The 17,824-nt window shown below is 56.0% G+C and overlaps 1 protein-coding gene across 6 annotated transcripts; it reads right to left on the bottom strand.

Annotated features, from left to right (window-relative positions):
- Nucleotides 1-338: 338 nt before the first annotated feature.
- On the bottom strand, nucleotides 339-16,827 carry MTG2 (mitochondrial ribosome associated GTPase 2). Of its 6 annotated transcripts, none has more exons than XM_036105365.2 (8): nucleotides 9,904-16,273; nucleotides 9,424-9,563; nucleotides 9,097-9,276; nucleotides 7,435-7,582; nucleotides 6,716-6,831; nucleotides 5,967-6,185; nucleotides 5,584-5,722; nucleotides 339-4,883 (listed from the first exon to the last, which is right to left on the bottom strand). In XM_036105365.2, the coding sequence occupies exons 3-8, from the start codon at nucleotides 9,268-9,270 to the stop codon at nucleotides 4,510-4,512; spliced, it is 1,170 nt and encodes a 389-aa protein (XP_035961258.1). In that variant the 5' UTR covers nucleotides 9,271-9,276; nucleotides 9,424-9,563; nucleotides 9,904-16,273; the 3' UTR covers nucleotides 339-4,509. The 6 variants fall into 6 exon arrangements, with proteins under 6 accessions (XP_035961258.1, XP_077913477.1, XP_035961260.1 ...); XM_078057351.1 differs by having other exon boundaries at nucleotides 11,223-16,273; XM_036105367.2 differs by lacking the exons at nucleotides 9,424-9,563; nucleotides 9,904-16,273 and adding an exon at nucleotides 16,767-16,827.
- Between the last annotated feature and the right edge of the window lie 997 nt (nucleotides 16,828-17,824).

The raw sequence follows: 17,824 nt of genomic DNA, 5'->3' as shown, positions 1-17,824 counted from the left end.
TCAAATTCACTGTGACTCCCCAGAGCCTGTGTGGCACTGCAGACACCGGGCCAGGTGGCCTCGGACCCCCCGCCCCCGTCCCATCGGCTTTCTCCATACAAGCCCTTTCAGAAGCAGCCTTGCGTGGCGCTGACTGCCCGAGGCCACGTGGCAGTAATGAGACTACGAACGCCGTGGGCAGCGGACCGGGGTGTGCCCCGAGGGCCCCCTGCATGGACCCATTTACCCTCACAGTGCGCGTGCGTGGTGTCCTGGATTCGGGAAGGACATTCGCTGCAGAAGCCTGACGCGAAGGGGTGTGCGGGCTGCAAACTGACTCATTACGTGCTCTCTTAACCTTGTGTGTGTCTGCTTTCAACAAGCATTTATGAGGCGTGCCAGGCACGGTGGCAGTCCCGGGTACACAGAGGGGACAACGCAGGCCTGATCCCGCCGTCTCCACAGAGTTCGTCCGAGAACAGCGGCTTCCCCAGAGTTTTGTTTTTCGTTCCCTTTTGAGGTTGTTGTAGATTCACACGCAACTGTAGAAACAACAGAGAGATCGCACGTGCCCTTCAGCCAGTTTCTGCGTGGGCGCCGCGCAGAGCGGCCGGGCGGGGCCGCACCAGGACGTGGGCATCACCGCAATCCAGACTCCCGGGTCAGCGGCACTCGCGTGCGTGTGAGTGTGCAACGGCACGTGGGGGGTGGGGCTAGTTAATTCTGTTATTGTGGTCAAATACACATAAAATGGGCCCTTTCACCCATTTCTAAGTGTGCGGCTTGGTGACGCCAAGCACACTCGTGCTGTGCACACGTCACCGCCATCCAGCTCCACTTCTTCATTTTCCCAAACTGAAGTCCGTCACCTCGTGCACAGATCGTGCCACCTGTGCAGATGCGTGTGCTCACAGCTGAGGCAGGACAGCTGTCACCAGGGCCCCGTGCCAGCCGCAGTGCCCCGAGCACCAGCGGCCCGGCCCCACCTCCACGGGGCTTCCGGAGCGCCATCGAAGTGCAACCCTGCACGTGGCCCCAGGTGGAGGGCGCAGCGTCCAGGTCGCCTGTCCGTGTCGCTGAGCAGAACTCTCCACTCGGCAGCCTTCGATCACGGGCCCCAACACTCGCACGTGGGTTTACCTGAACCAACGTCCGCCCGGCATCTGTGCCCTCACGCCTCTGGGCGCTGGCGCTGGCCCGGCCGTGACACGCGGCCCAGACCAAAGACATGTCTGTTGTCAAGGAAGCTACGTGCGGGCAGGAGTGGCCACACAACGCCAGGCGGCCACACGAGCGGAGACGCGCTGGCAAGGCCCACGGTGTGGAAGGGCTGGCTTTGGGCGGGTGGATGGGAAGGCCTCCCCGGCCTCGTGGAGGACGTTTACCTGGGGAAGGGCACTGGGATGCCGGGGAGCGGCACCATAACCAGCATCCTCGGTGTTCGCAGTGTGGCCCGGCCAGGGGAGGATGGGGGCTTTGCTCCGAGGGACAGGGTGGCCCAGTGGGGGTGGAGGGAGGATCTGTGATGTGCGGGGAAGAGGAAGGAACCCAGGCACCTTATGAAACATACAAAACGTCAGAATTAAGAAGGGCACTCTACTGGTGTAACTGGCACCCCCCCACATTCACATACACCGGAACCTCGGGATAGGACTGTATTTGGAAATAGGGTCTTTGCAGATGGAATTACAGATCTCAAAATGAGGTCATCCTGGCTTAGCGTGGGCCTTAAGTCCAATGACTGGTGTCCTTTTAAAATGAGGGGACACAGAGGAGGAGCCACGGGACCACGGAGGCAGACCAGAGGGATCCTGGCCTGGGACCACCGGAAGCCAGGAGGATTCGACCCTAGGCCTCCAGAGCTGGGACACAATGAGGTTCTGTTGTTTTAAGCCCCCAGTGTGTGGCCTTCATCATGGCAACCTGAGTACACGAACACAGATTTGATAAAACTCCACTCTAAAGCCGATCACTAACTCCGCCCACGGTGCCCCCAGCCCGTTCCCGAGATGGCGCCAAAGAGATCAGCGTCTCAAGGCACCTGGACGGAGAAGGCCCGCGGAGGGCTCATTCTGCGCCTAAGCGACACACCAGTGCGCACTCCCTCCCACAAGCACTCCACATTCCTGGCGAGAGGCAGCCAGCGTGTGGCTCAGACCCGTGGATGGGCGCCGTGGGTGGCTTGTTTTTGCCTCGGTGGCGCCCGTTGCCCGCCAGCACGCCAGCTGGGGCTTGGTCACGTGCAGGGCACTGGTGGGGTCGAGGGGGCCCAGTCCCCACATTCTGCAGGTCAGCCCAGGCTGACGGCAGGGACGGACCCCGACTCTCACAAGACATGGCAGGTCGGGCAGCAGAGCTGGGGTCCTCTGCGGTCACATAACCGTGTCGTCTGGCCTTCTGCTTGCTGCCGTATTGACACGTGCTTTCCGCATTCGGTTTCCAGCTCAGGGTGGGCGGCGCGCCCGCTTTCCCAGGGCTTGAGTGCTCCGGGAAACAGGGGTGTCCATCTGCTCCTACCAGGAGCCCTACCAGCACGCTAGGAAAGGCACAAGGAGGGGCTGAGCCTCTACAAAGACAAAGGGAGGCCAGCAGGGCAGGGCCAACCTCTAGGGTGGGGTGGGGACAGGGCTGAGGGCAGGGCTGGTAAAGGCACCCCAGGCGCCCCCCTGCGCCCTCAGGAGCTGTGCACGAGCCTGGAGGCTTGTTCTCTGGAGCAAGTGGTTGCAGGAGCTCTGGAAATGGGGGTGCCAGGCCTTAGGGCTAAAAATGGCAGAATGTGGGAAATGCTCCATCCTGCAGCTCAGGCCCCCATCCTCAGACCCGCTTCCAGAAAGGCCATGAGGAACCAGGTGACAGCCGCCTCGACAGGGAGGTAAAGCAAGGGGGAGACACTGGGGGGCAGCCTGCACGGGCCACGTGGGCATGGGTGACTGGAGGGCATGGGGGAGGAAATGCCCACCAGAGCTGGAGTGTCTGCAAGATGGAACCGATAGGGAGGGACAGACGTTGGGACAGAAACAAATATCCAGGGGTGGAGAGAAAACGAGGCAAGTCGACCAGGGTAGAGATCAGCTCCAAGAAAGGCGAGGGGCTGGACACCTGCTCTGCCAGCCTGACGTGTGGGTCCCTGATGACCGGTGTGGTGGCGAGAGAGCGGAGTCCCTGGTCCACGGGGTGGTGTCAACAGGTGGTGCCCCAAAGTGATGCATGAAGCAAGGGCTGAACAGCGTGGAGGCCCGGGCGGCACCTGGGGACACGGCTGGAAGCAGTGGCCCTGATGGGGCTGGGATGGGGGGGGTGGTGGCACCGGGGCCTCCGCCGCTCAGTCTTCCCGCCAACCACGCGCTTTTTACTGGAAGAAACTTAACGTGTACACATCAGACGCTGCTCCTTTGTTCAGGCCAGAGATACTCACCAGCGCCTCTGCTGGGTCCGGTCCTGAGGCTGCCGGGGCACAGGCGAATGCAGGACAGACGCAGGGAGGCCCCCAGTGTCGCCCCTGCACGCAGCACCAGCCACTGGCGTGGGCCCGGCCGGAGATGAAAGGCCACAGTAATTAACACGGTTCTACGGAATCCTTTGTGGTGGCCCCGGAGAGAGCAAAGAGATTGCAAAACCCATCTCTGGTTTCCAAAACACAAGGACCTTGGAAATTATAAGACATTAAAATAAAGCTTCAGGCAAAGGACTCTCGTTCTGGTTGCAGATTTGACGGTAGATCAAAACAGAATTGCTCCTGAAAGCTCAGGCTCAAGCTTATTGTCTGAGGCAGGCCCAGCCCCCAGCACCCCGGCAGCCAGCGGCTGGGGCCCCAGGGCGAATCCACAAAGGGCCCAGGGCCCCTTCCCCTGATCACCCCGGTCCCCAACCACTTCACCCCTTAAGGGCCCCTGGGGACATGTCCGAAGCCTCAGACTTTATGTGGGGGCACGAGTCTGTGCCCTCAGTTAATAAGCCGCAGCTGCTGGGAGTCAGAAAGCGTGCGGCCCCAGGTCGGATATTGGGTGCACTCAGTCGTGAAGTAAACAACAGGGGAGGCGTCGCCCCTACTGCATTTCTCCGACGGGGGCATCTGAGAAGAGCCTTGTGGCTGTGAACGCTACCTGTCCCCACACCCTCATGTCCCCTCCGTAGGACGGGACCATGGCGAGCTCTGGAGGTGACAGTGTCAGGGATCCTGAGTCTGTGCCTCCTGCTCGGGGTCCCATGCGCAGGTTCGGATCTGGCTCACCCAAGTCGGGTGGCTCAGCCGCATCTGATGGCTGCGGGGTCCTTGCCCATCAGGAGCGCTAATGAAGGGTGGGGAGCCCAGCTCAGCCTGCTAGCACACTGGCGGGTGCGGGAGGCCCTGGGGAGCAGACCGCCGAGAGGCGCGCACGTCCGAGGTCCTGGCCCGGGTGCTGGGGGGTGAGCGCCAGGGACGGCAGGAGGCAAAGCAGCAAGGCCGCCAGTTCTTTCAGGCTACTTTCTCCTCTCCGCCCAGAGCCGGTGACGTTCCGAGTCGGTCACCCTCGGGGGGCAGCCTGGCCGCTACCACCTGAGCTCGGGGGCCACGTGCCGGCCGTGGAGCTCCTGCAAGCGCAGCAGCAGCTCCTCCAAGTTCTCCCGGGTTGTGGCCGACAGGGCGACGACGCTCCGGCCCAGGCGGGCCCGCAGCTGGGGCAGAGCGGCTCTGGCCTGAGGGAGGTCGATCTTATTCGCCACGACCACATGGGGTCGCTCGGACAGGCCGGCTTCGTACTTCTCCAGCTCGAACTTCAGGTCCTCCACCTGAGTCCACGGTTCCGGCTCCGAAAGATCCACGACGAACAAGAGGAAACGGCAGCGTTCGATGTGCCTGAGGAAGGCGCTCCCCAGGCCCCGGTTCTGGTGCGCACCCCGGATGATGCCTGGGATGTCGGCCACTGCAGGGGAGACAGAGCGGAGGGGCTGGGAGGGAAGGCCTGGCTCCCTGTGGGCCCCGAGTGCCGAGCTTCGAGGCTCGCAAGGAGCACCTTGAAAGGGACGCCGTCAGGCCACCCGCCAGCCCAGGCACTTCTGCCCTCAGCTTGGCAGAGGCTCTGAAGGATGTGGGTGACAGGCTTGCTGGCCGGCCGGCCGGCCTAATAAGGAGTATTTAACACGGGCTGGCCTCTGGCTTTAAAAGTGGTTCAGGAAAGGGGAAAGTGGTTTCCTGTAAACTTAAGAACTGGATTACTGATGGAAATTATTACAGAGTACTCGGCAAATATAAAGCACTACGCGAGTAGCATCAGCAGCAGGCTTACTATTTTTAATGGGTACATTATCTTCTGGGAAAAAGTTTTCTTCTCTCAAAATGGTACAGGGAAGCTTTTCAAGTCACATGTCGTCTCCAGGACGGAGACCGGGAGCAGGAGAAGACCAGAGGAGGCAGGACTTCCTCTGGTTTGAAATGGACACATCGGTTCCTGAACCCAGCCAACAGAGGTCTGGGGATGGGGTGGGAAGCGAAGCGAGTCTAGAACCTAATTTTCATACAGAACTACAACGCTCCATTTTGGGTGGGAAGCTCTTCAACAGTTATATAATTCCTATTCTGACGCCATCTCAGGCCAACTTTGGAGAGAATCATGGAAGTTCTACCTGCTATTTGCTGGTGGTCCTCACAGTGAACAATCCCCACATGGGGCTTTAAGGTGGTGAACGGGTAGGAAGCCACAGCAGGTCTTGCGTTCGAAATGGCCCGGAGAAGCGAGGACTTCCCTGCATTGGGGAACCCAACCTGGAGGAAAGGTAAACACACCTTGCCACCTCGGAGCGCCTGGGCCTGGCCGAGGTCGGGGAGCAGGGACGCATGAGAGCGCGGGCTCCTAAGTGCACACACAGGGGCCTCCCTGGGAGGAATGGGGCCGCCAAGCTGTGGCTCACATCCAGGTTGGAGGCACGCTTCGGCATCAGGGCCAGATTTTCTATAGCTCTGCCCTAAAAATGCCACCTCCTTCCTCCCCCCGCCAGATGATACCCACCATCCCAGCGTGGGCCACAGTCTTGAGCTCCAGGAAGAGGATGCGTTCCTGACCGGGCTGTCCGGGGGTGCAAGTCACGGGTGCGCGGTTATCATTGGCCAGGAAAAAGCGGTTACCTTTTCCTCCTGCCCCGCCCAGAGCAGCGATGTACTCACTGCCCGGGCACGATAGGTCAGCCACAACTTCCCTTCCCTCCTTCACTAATGTGCCCACGGGAACCTGAAAATAATAAAGGGCTTACAGCAGAGCAGACACGTGGAGTGGAGTGGACCCAGAGCTTATATCCGCGTTTGGAAGAAGGGCGCGGAGCAGAGGGGAGGGGGCACCACCAGGCTCCCCCTTCGTAGAGCTACGAAGCACCAGGAGAAAGGTCCTGGCCTTCAGAGGGACTTTATGGGGCTGTGACACTCCCTACAAACTGCATAAATGGCTTTTCCAAATAGTGTTTCTCAAACATTAGGGTGGATGGAAGCATTTGGAAAACACTTGGGATAGTCTGAGAGGAGTAGAGTCTCCACTCCCAGAGATGCCCTGGGAGGGTTAGGACAGAGGAACAGTGGGCCCCTGGGGTCCCACTTTTTAAATACAATTATTTCATGATTTTTGAACAGGTCATACACATACGTGGGATAAAATGAGCACCAAGTGTCACCCCGGGGCTTTGCTTCACGGAGGGCGGCTGCGTGGCCAAGCCAGGTCCCCCCTCCCCGGGAAGCAGGCAGGGGTGGGCTCTGCAGCCATCAGCTCACCCGGATGTAGAGGAGGGCGCCACCACGCCCGGAGCAGTTCTTCCTGCCGCCGGCCTCTCCGTGGGAACCCTGGTACCGCGACAGCACCGAGGACAGTGACTTGACTTGCTGGTCAGCTGCGAGTTAGAGCAAGGACCTTCACCCTCCTTGGGTGAAAATCAGAACTGTCTGTGCGCTGTCCGTTTAAGGACATGGGGAATGCACAGGGAAACGTGGCGTGAAGTCATGGCACAAGTGACCCAACTGGCAATGTGATTTTTTAGAAAGCGAAGTTCTCATTTTCTTTAAGAAAATACAATTTCTGAGAAAGTCACACAATGCCATCACCAATGTAACAACAGTTCTACTTTATCGTGTTGTGACTGTTGACTACGTTTGCCGGTTTACCTAGCACTCGCGCCCCAAGTGTTCAATGTGATCAACAGCCTCCCAGGGCGCATGGGGAGAGTAACACGGACCCTGCCCTTTGCACACCGGCCTAGAACGCTAGAGTCCCTGAGCGTAAACGAGCTTTGTGTTCCTGAAATTTAACAAAACCCACCAATGAAGTTGGTTTAGGGGCGTTATTTAAATGTGAACATCCGTATAATTTAATAAAAATGATGTCCATCCATCAATTTTTGAATCCAAATTCCCATGAGGATGAGAAGAGGGAAAGTCCCGCCCCAAAGGCGAGCAGACACAGCGCTCCTCCCCCAGCTGCCCCTTGCAGCACGTGCCTCTCAGGACGACGTGGCCACCGTTGCCTCCGTCACCACCGTCTGGGCCTCCGAACTCCTTCCGGGGCTCACTGTGGAAGCAGCTCACCCCGTCACCTCCACGGCCCCCGCGGACGAGCACTCGGCGATGGTCCACAAAATGTCTCTTCTGCAGAGAGCACAGCGAGCCCGGTCATTACCCACACTGCAGTCCTTTCAGGGACCAAGCAGCCATGTGAAATGTACCTTTTGTATCTATGACAGGTTTTAAAACGAGAAGTTAGTGATATTAAATTGCTAATCTTGCCTACAACTGTAAGAAAGAGTACCCACAAGTCACTAATGTTTGCAGGCAAACGTCAGTCAACAAACTGGAAGTGAAAAGTGGAACACACGCTTGGATAAGAAAGGCAACCTAAAGAAAACAGGAGCTGTTCAGTAAACGCTCCTTAAATAAAGCATCTTTCCATCTTTTCTCAAATAGAAACACGTTACCGAAACACCAGGTCTTTGCTCCTGGAAAGACACAATAATGAATGGGAGTCCTCGGTGGGCCATGAGGCTTCCGACTCAGGAAGTGACCGAAGAGGGCCGTGTTCACTACAGCAATGCACACAGACCCCTGGTCTCAGAGGAAGTTTCTCTCTGGGCCCCTCAGGGAGGCATACGGTAGCTACAGAATGAGGACTGACTAACTAGGTTCACATTTAATAAACTGAGCTCATCCTACAAGGTCACTCTCTGAGGCGCCGGGGTTTCAGGGGCCGGGGTGCGACCGCTAGCGAGGAGCCCACCCGCCTGCTGCACGCGTGGGCACGGACAGCCCCTCTGCCAGGACCCAGCGCGTCTGCATTTCTATCCATTACTCCAGAAGCAGATCTTTTTTTTTTTTTTTTTTAAATACACAAGTACTTTAAGATTCTCTGGCACCACCACATGGAAAAACCATGAATTACTATTTCAAAAACTCAATGTCTAATTTTGCGACATGCCAACCTCATCGACATCAACCTGATGGGGAAAAAAGCACAACTGGTGAGCATTCTAGGGGAGGAAAAACTTGGATTGAATTTTTACTGTCTGGGGGAGAGACAAGACCCCCATGGAACGTTAAGCCACGTGGCCGGCAAAAACCGCCACTGTGAGCAGTGAGGTGCCCACAGGGAGACACTGTTTGCCCTGATAATGCTTAGCTGGACACCCCCCCCCCAATTAGGAGAAAGTGAAGTGGGTCATATACACTTATTTTCTTGAATTTAATCAAAGATCATTCATGTTTTCAATACAAGGTTTTGATAAACAGAAAACCGGGTAAGGCTTAAAGAACTATGAAACTAAAGGCCTAGCCCTCCCCTCCCCGGATGTTTTAAATTAAGAAATATTCATACATACTTAAGAATGTACCTGGCGCCCACGTCAGACACGTGGGCAAGTGATAAGCGTGCATGCGCCCGTCCCAGCTGAAGGGAAGGAACGTGGCTGGTGCCTCTGGAGCCCCCGGTGCCCTCCCTGGTCTTTGCAGGGTTCACGAGCGCTGGGGGCTCGGCGCACACAGGCCCTCGTCCCATTCCATCCCTTCCATCACACACTCAGAATGAATGAACAGGATGCTGTCCAAAACAATGCCCTGTGCCTTCTGAGGGGGGAATGTGGGCAGGTGTCCTTCAACGTCAGAAACCTCACCAGTTTTTTCTCGGAGAGCAATTCCTTCCTGGGGGGTTCCTGGTGCTTGGCGCGGTCCGCAGAGCTGGCTGAGAGCAGCCTGGGAGGAGCGGGCCACAGGCGGACCCGAGTCCAGCACCCCACGACCCCCAGCACCATCCGCGGTCCTACTGAGAGAAGCCTTGAAGGCACCATGGCTCCCTAACAAAAATCAAATTGGCAAAATCAGACACTCGGTTTAAACCCGCAAACAGAAACTGAAGGACAGGGCCCGTGCACAGCACTGTCCAGGTGTGGCTGTGAAACCTACAAACGGACCGATGGCCAGGACTTCCTTCCGGCACTCACCGCTTTCAGCTCCGAGCCAGCAAGGCTCACCTGCCCTCGTCAGCCTCTGTGTCACTCGGGAGCAAGATGTGTGTAAAGAGAACTTAAAACCGTTAAATTCCTCTATCACTGGATATGCTCTTCTGTGGCTTTTCAAATATCTGATTGATGAAAACATTAACAAGAAAATCTGAGCCTCCAATAAAAATTTCTTAAAACACCCAGTTACTCAAATGTTAATGGGTTAGTTTGTGCCATTTAAAACTAGTCTAACTGAAAGGCGGTGAGAATATTGAGTGGAGTGTGGTGGTTATGCCCTTTGCCCCTCGTCCCCAGTGTGAGCCGGGGGCACCCTTCCATGTGCGGCCCCACTGTGTGTGTCCGTCAAAGGGACAGGGCTGGGAGGACAGGGCCAGTTAACCCCCATGAACAGGCTGCCCGTGTGCGTGCTGACTGACTGTGAGCTACTTCTCCTTAACTAGGAGTTGCTCACACCGTTACCTGCTCATTCAACAGCCCGTAACAGCTACACATCCTGCAGGCGCCAAGGGCAGACGGGAGGCAGTCTGGGGCCTGGCCCTCCAGGGGGGTCGCAGCCCCTTCTTTGCTGTGAGCGCTCATACCCACCCACCCTCAGATGCCCCTGCTCTGTGGGCACACGTGTGCCCCATAAAAGGAAACCAGGTAGGCTTTCCTCCCACGTCTAAGTATGAAATGTATATGCAGGTAGGAATATAAATGTACATGTAATGTTTAAAAAATCATTATAAAGCCACCATGTGTGTAACACAGCAGGAGAAAAAACAGAATTTGCTTTTTCCTTAGAAGTCCATCATGTGTGTTTCTGCTCCACATCCTGTGCCCCGCCTGGAAGGGAAACACATCCTTGGTGGGAATTTTTCTCTTAGCAAGGCACTAAAAAATTGCCCTTCTCATTTGGAAACAGCCGCAGTTATGGAAAAGAGGGAGTACGGGGTGAAGGACTCTTTTTCTTCCCGAATCACCTGCGGGGAAGCTGCCAACCTGACTTCCCGCGCCCCACCCCGGAACACCCCACGTGTGCTCCCTGTGCCCAAGGGCGTCCCCTACAGAGCAGCCGGGCGACCTCTGCAAGCAGGTCGCCAGCCACGCTCACAGCCCCTCCACGTGGCTCTTCAGCCTCCTTAGCCTGGAAGGTTCTTCAGCCTTTCCTTGGCTCTCGTGCCCGTGACACATGCAAGGCCACAGGCCAGGCGTCTTGTAGCACATCTGTGTCCCCATTTGACTGATGTCCCCTCCCCTCGTGACAAGAATGTCCCACAGCCCCGCAGAGGCTGGGTTTCCTTGGTCCCTTCCTGATGCTCTGAGCTCCAGCCCTCAGGGGTCCCTGCTGGTTTCCCCCTTCCCCCTAAGCTTCCCGTTTATTCATTCCCATGGGCTTATGGTTCTTACTTTATTCAGTGAGCCCCACTCTGTTATTTACTTATTTTTGATGTTCAAATGGTCTCCAGTTTGGCCAATGGCAGCCCATCAATGTCAGAGCATTTCCCTGCTTCGTGACACAAAATGTTCTGGGCTCACTTTGTACTCTCCCCAGGTGACCCTGAGATCAGCCTTTACTCAAGAAGCCCTAGTTGCTTTGGGTGGAGAATGGGATTCAGAAGCCCCTCTACGTGCTGGGCATGCTCCGGGCTCCTGGGGTGTCGCTGCTCGCAGGCTCAGCGGGGACCCGGAGAGCAAAGGTACACACCCCCACACACAATATTCACCCCCTCAGTCACTGCTACGCCCATCCACCCACAGCTAGAGAGCAGCATCTGTCGAAAACCATGAGTTCATACCTATGTGCCCAATTCCACACCACAGGATTCATGCTAATTTTCTCTTTCTGTCTTGACAACCCCATTCTGACTGCCAGAATCCTGGCTTCCAACATCTTCAACATGTTTGTTTATTGGCTCAGTCCCCACAGTAGCCAAACCTTCCTCCACACAGGTGCTCTCCTCCCACTGCCATGCTGGCTGCCCCTCCGTGGGGAAACCCTCCTGTTATCTTTCTGAAAACGTATTGTTTTAAAGTAAACTTTTATTTGGGAATTATTTTTTTATTTTTGAGAGAGAGTGAGTGAGTGAGAGACAGCGCGCGCAAGCATGTGCATGCGTGCAAGGGCGGGGCAGAGGGAGAGAATCCCAAGCAGGTGCCATGTCCAGCGTGGAGCCTGACGCAGGACTTGATCTCAAGACCCCAAGGTCATGACCTGAGCCAAAACCAAGAGTCAGATGCTTACCCAACTGAGCCACCTAGGCGCCCCTATTTGGTAATGACTTTAGATTTACAAAAAAAGTGAAAGATATTCCCATATACCTCTTAGCCAGTTTCCCCTAATATCAGCATCTTACATGACCTGGGTACGTTTGTCAAAACTAAAAAACCAGCTTTGGTACTTTCATTAAACTCCAGATGGCGTTTGAATTTCATCAGTCTCCCCGCTAACATCTCTTTCTCTTTTCCAGAGCCAGATCCAGGATCCCACATTGCATTAAGCCATCCTGGAATGCTGTCTTTAATCTCCTGAAAGAGCCCTGCGCCCAGCATCACACACCCAGTGAGAATACCCTTCAGGAAGGGAGGTGAAACACGACAAGCTCACCAATCTACTGGCTCTACAAGAAATGCTCGAGAAAGTTCTTCAGGTGAAGAAAAATGGCACCAGAGGGAAACCCAGATCTTTAGCAATGGAGGACAGCAACAGAACTGGTAAATGCACAGGACTACCTGTTTTTCTGGCAAGAGCTTATTTTTTTTAAAGACTTATTTATTTATTTAAGAGAGTGAGCACGCATGGGGGGAGGGGCTGACGGAGAGAGAGAATCTCAAGCAGACTCCCCGCTGAGTGCAGAGCCTGATGCCCAATCCCATGACGCTGAGATCAGCACCTGAGCCGAAATCAGGAGTCGGACGCTTAACCGACTGAGCCACCCAGGTGCCCCAAGAGTTAAATTATGTAAGATTATAGCAAGAAAGACTGATTTATAATATTGCCCGGTGGGTCTTCAATGCAGGCAGAGGTCCTCCACGTGAACACGTAAGATCAGGAGGAGATTAAAGGGACGGCGTGGGGGCCAATGGCCCGTGGCGTGGCACGGTCTCAGTTCAGGCGTGAGGACAGGCTGTGGGGCGGGCGCGCTGTAAGCTCCAGAGCAGCCACTGCCGCGCAGTAGAGCCAGCCAGAGAGCCCGCGAACAGGGCACGGGGGATGCTTGGAAACCACGCCAGCGATTCGGAAGGACGGGACAAACACAACATGAACAGTACGGCAGCGTACCCTAAGCGAACCAGGCGAGGGAAGACACGTGAGCGACACAACGGCAGCTCATCAGGAAGACCGAGCAGCCACAGATGCGCACGGCGGGCACTTCAAAGTACATCAAGCAAAATGTGACAGGATTAATGGGAGACACAGACCATTCCACAAGGACAGGAGGGATTTCAGTGCCGCTCTCTCAGGAAGTGATAAAAAAGTAGCTGAAAACCAAGCAAGCAAACAACTGAAAGCAGTAAAAATGCAAAAAGTCTGAACAATCATACCCACAGTCTGGACCTGACATTCACAGAACCCATTTGTGTAAAATACAAGTCATTGCCAGCTGTGAGGATGGTTATCACAGAGTGTGTCCTCTAACTACAACAGGACTGCAGTCGGTAAGGATCAAGAACCTAAGGAAACCCCAATTACATGGAAATTAAACAACACTGTTCTGAATAATCTGACATCAAACAAGAAACTAGGGAATATCTTGAATGGCACAGCAAGGAGAGCACAAGGACCACAGCTCCTGGGACGCTCGGAGCTCTGAGGGCTCACACCAGCAAAGGAGGAAGACCTAAACTCAGGGAGCTGAGATCAGGAAACCAGAAAACGAAGAGCAAAGCGGAAGGAAGGAAATAACATAGAGCAGAAATAAACAGGACCCAGCACTAACAGAGATGGAAAAGACCCACTGGAAAGATACACAGAGCGGACAAACCTTGAGTCAGACTGATCAAGAAAATAGTGAACACACATCACCAATGTCACGAATTTAAAACGGGTTTTCAGAACAAACCGTACAGATGTGAAATGGGTAAGAGAATGCCATGAAAACTGTTTTGCCAACAAATTCAACAACTTACGTGAAATGGACAAATTTCTTGAAAAACACAACTTACCAAATAAACACAAAAAGAAAGTCTAAATAGCACTGTATCTACTAAAAAAGTGAAACTTTTTTTTTTTTAAGATTTATTTGACAGAGAAAGAGACCGCGAGAGAGGGAACACAAGCAGGGGGAGTGGGAGAGGGAGAAGCAGGCTTCGCGCTGAGCACGGAGCCCGATGCGGGGCTCGATCCCAGGACCCTGGGATCATGACCTGAACCAAAGGCAGACGCTTAACGACTGAGCCACCCAGGCGCCCCAAAAGTGAAACTTCTTATGAGAGCATATTCCCCAAAAGAAGATTCTGGACTCACACTATTTCCCCTGTAGATTCTAAAGAGCAATGAAGGAAAAAACAGCAGCAATCTTACAGAAACTTCTTCAGAAAACGAAGTGAGGTTACTACCCAACTCACTGTATAAGGCTCATGAGACCCCAAACCAAAACCTGTTATTGCGGACCAAGAGAATCACAGTCCAACATCCCTGGTGTATACAGGTGCAAAGAGTCCTTCACAGAACAGTGTCCAGCTGAGCCCGTGCCATGCCAGGGCCAGGGAGAAGACTCTTGGAAGACAGGCTTTCTCGCAGGTCCGACCCCACCTCCCCTGGGCAATCATGCACGTCTGACAAGTGCCAACAGCCATTCACTATCAGGAAAATGAGATGCTGCCGCAGACGAGGAACGGGCGGGCACATCTCCAAAGATACGGGGCATCCACAGAAGGCCGACACTGCCTGGAGACTGAACTGTTACCCTGAGATGGAGAAAGGATCGCTATGCTCCCCACTTCTATGCAACCTGGTCTTGTAAACACTGCAGTAAGAATTGAAAAAAAAGGGGGGAGGTAGGCAGAAGATAGGATTGTTTCCACAGAAAATCCCAGGAAAATCTATAAAACAATGATTAAAATTAATAAATGGATTAACCAAGGTTGCAGGTTACAAGGTTAATACACGAAAATCACTTGCATTCTTATACTCTCCCAGCAAACAACTAGAAAATGAAATTAAGAAAACAATCTTGTTTACAGTCAGGAGCATCGTATACAAAAGCTACCTAGAAATAATTTTAATAAACACTCAAGACCTCTGCCTCATTACCTGCAAAATGCTGCTGACCTCAGTATTTTTTAGGGGTTACCTCAGGTCCTCATAACAACTGTGTAAAGGAAGTACTTGTATTTCTCCCACTGTGCAGGTGAGGCGGTGAAGTGACTCACCCGAGGCCTGAGCTATCAGACGGGAGGTGGCAGGAGTGCAGTGTGAAACAAGTGAACTCGGCCATCATTGCTACCAACACACCCACGGCTCAGCCCGCTGCAGAGCCACGCTGCCCACACAACCGCGTGGACACCAGGCACAGGGCACCAGCGACACGAAACCGGAGGACAGTTGATCGCACAGGTCACCGCTGTAGAGCCAGCCAGAGACCAAAGCTCTGAATCCTGCCCACTGGGAGTGCTTCCTTCTTCCCACCCTTGTGTGTGTGTGGAGAAGCCGGCTGAAGGCAGGGCAGAGTGACAGGGCCCAGTGACAGGGCCCTCCCCGCCGCCAAGCAAACAAGCTTGACTTTGATTCACACTGTTTGGTCTGTTTTCCTTCTAATGCCATACCTGCTCTGCCCTGTGAGGCAGCCCCTAGCCACACGTGACTAAGTTTAAATTCATTAAAAATTTGAAAATGTAAAAATCCTGTCCCTCAGTTACACAAGCCCGGTTTCAAGTGCTCACAGTCACATGCGGCCAGTGGGTCCCATACTGGACATGACTTTGCCACTACTGCAGAAAGTCCTATTGGACAGCGCTGGTCTATACCGTAAACTCAGAAAAGTGAGCTCAAATTCCTCCTGGGAGCATCCGTCTACTGGGCCCGTTCAGCAGATACAGAGGCCAGAGAGTGGTGAAAGCCCAGGGTCCAGGGTCAAGCGGACTTCACAATTACAGGATGGGGCTTTAAAAAATGCTGGAAAGGGGGCACCTGGGTGGCTCAGTTGGTTAAGCATCCGATTCTTGATCTCAGCTCAAGTCTTGATCTCAGGGTCGTGAGTTCAAGCCCCGCAATGGGCTCCACGCTGGGTGTGTAAACCTACTTAAAAGTAAATAAATAATAATAATAAATAAAAATGCTGGAAAGGCACTCAGCACAGGGCAAGGGCTCCACTTTAGACAGTATTTCTTTGTTCTATAAAGTGTTAAGCTCCATCCTGGTCCACAGAAGTTACTATTTGCCAGGAACCTCTTCTACACCTTCTACAGAAATCATAAAATTTATTCCTTACAACAACCCAGGAGCGGGTACGTGTGTTTGCTTTTGCAGACCGCCTTCCACCCTGCGGGGGTGCAAGAGCCTGCCCTGGAGAACCACCCTCGGGCCAACCCCGGAGGGAGGAGCCGGAGGGCCGCTCTGAGGTCCCTGCAGGGCAGGAACCGCTCGGACCGCACCCTGCCCTCCGCAGGGGCGCCGCAGCTCCACCATCACCAGCTCCAAGTGAAAGCAGCGAGCGTGTTGTCGGCCTGCATTTTCCCTCCCAAGCAGCGCCTTCGTCGTGGGACGGTGCCGTCTCACTCCGGACCCTTCCCTTTTTTCTGCACCCCCACTTTGGAGCGCTGGGGCCGGCGACTCGGGTCAGACCGCAGCGCCCGCGGGCCTGTCCGGCGGGGTCGCACCCGGGGCTCGGAGGGTCGGGAGGAAGGCCGCACTCCGCTCCAACAGACCTGCCCGCGGCGCGCCTGCACCTGCAGAGCTGGCCTCCCGCGCCGCACAAAGTGCCCCCCGGGACGCGGCCGGAGGACAGGCCGCAGCGACCGTCAGGGGCCCCGGGCCGCGTCCCTCTGCGTCCGCCGCGCGCGCAGGGAGGAGCCGGCCGGGAGCAGGCCAGCCTCGCCCGCACGACGCCGCCGGAAACAAGCCACCCGCGCGCTGCCGCGGCACCAAGACTTCATCTCCGTGCACAGAGGGGCCCTCGGGACGTGCGCGCCGGAGCCTACACAGGGGCGCGCGAGGCTCCACGCCGCTGCCCCGCCACCTGCGCCGGAGCCCCAGGCGCACCTGCGCGGCGCCGCGAGGACCCGGCTCGCCCGCGCCGAGCCCACCCGCTGCGCTCACGGGGCCGCGCCCCTAGCCTCCCCCTCGGCGGGCCCGAAGCCCTCCCGCGCGCCCAAGCCGCGGCGCCCACGCCCGCACTCACCGATTCGGAAGGATACGTCACTTCCGGGGCCTGGACCGGGGCCCTAGATCACTTCCGGGGCCGGGCCCGCCGCCGGCACAGCCGCGCCTGCGGAGGGCCTGCCCAGAGCGCGTGAGCGGAAGACGCGGCCAAGCCCCGCCCACGCAGTTGGGCCCGGTCCGGGTAACTGGCTCCCCCTGTGAGGAGGTGCCGGTTTGGAGGCACTGGTTCCCCCGGTCAGACAGACACCTGCCTCCCCTGTCAGACACCCGCTGTCCCTGTCGGACAGACAGCCACCTCCCCCTCAGACAGCTACCTCCCTCCTCAGACAGTGTAGCCCGGTCAGACAGACACCTGCCTCCCCCGTCAGACACCGGCTGTCCCTCTCGACAGACAGCCACCTCCCCCTCAGACACCTACCTCCCTCCTCAGACAGTGTAGCCCGGTCAGACAGACACCTGCCTCCCCCGTCAGACACCGGCTGTCCCTCTCGACAGACAGCCACCTCCCCCATCAGACACCTACCTCCCTCCTCAGACAGTGTAGCCCGGTCAGACAGACACCTGCCTCCCCCGTCAGACACCGGCTGTCCCTCTCGACAGACAGCCACCTCCCCCATCAGACACCTACCTCCCTCCTCAGACAGACAGCCTAGCCCGGTCAGACAGACACCTGCCCCATCAGACACCTACCTCCCTCCCTCCTCAGACAGACAGCCTGGCCCGGTCAGACAGACACCTGCCTCCCCTGTCAGACACCAGCTGTCCCTGCCGGACAGACACCCACCTCCCCCATCAGACACCTACCTCCCTCCTCAGACAGACAGCCTAGCCCGGTCAGACAGCCACCTCCCCCATCAGACACCTACCTCCCTCCTCAGACAGCGTAGCCCAGTCAGACAGACACCTGCCTCCCCTGTCAGACACCGGCTGTCCCTGTCGGACAGACAGCCACCTCCCCCATCACTCAGACAGACACCCGTAGCCTGGTCAGCTGCGGCACCCATCAGACAGACACCTGCCTCCCCCATCAGATACCAGCTGTCCCTGTCAGACAGACACCTGCCTCCCCCATCAGAT

The sequence above is a fragment of the Halichoerus grypus genome, chromosome 10, assembly GCF_964656455.1.
Source record: "Halichoerus grypus chromosome 10, mHalGry1.hap1.1, whole genome shotgun sequence".
Classification (NCBI taxonomy): Eukaryota; Metazoa; Chordata; class Mammalia; order Carnivora; family Phocidae; genus Halichoerus; species Halichoerus grypus.
This window is presented reverse-complemented; position numbering and strand designations above follow the sequence as displayed.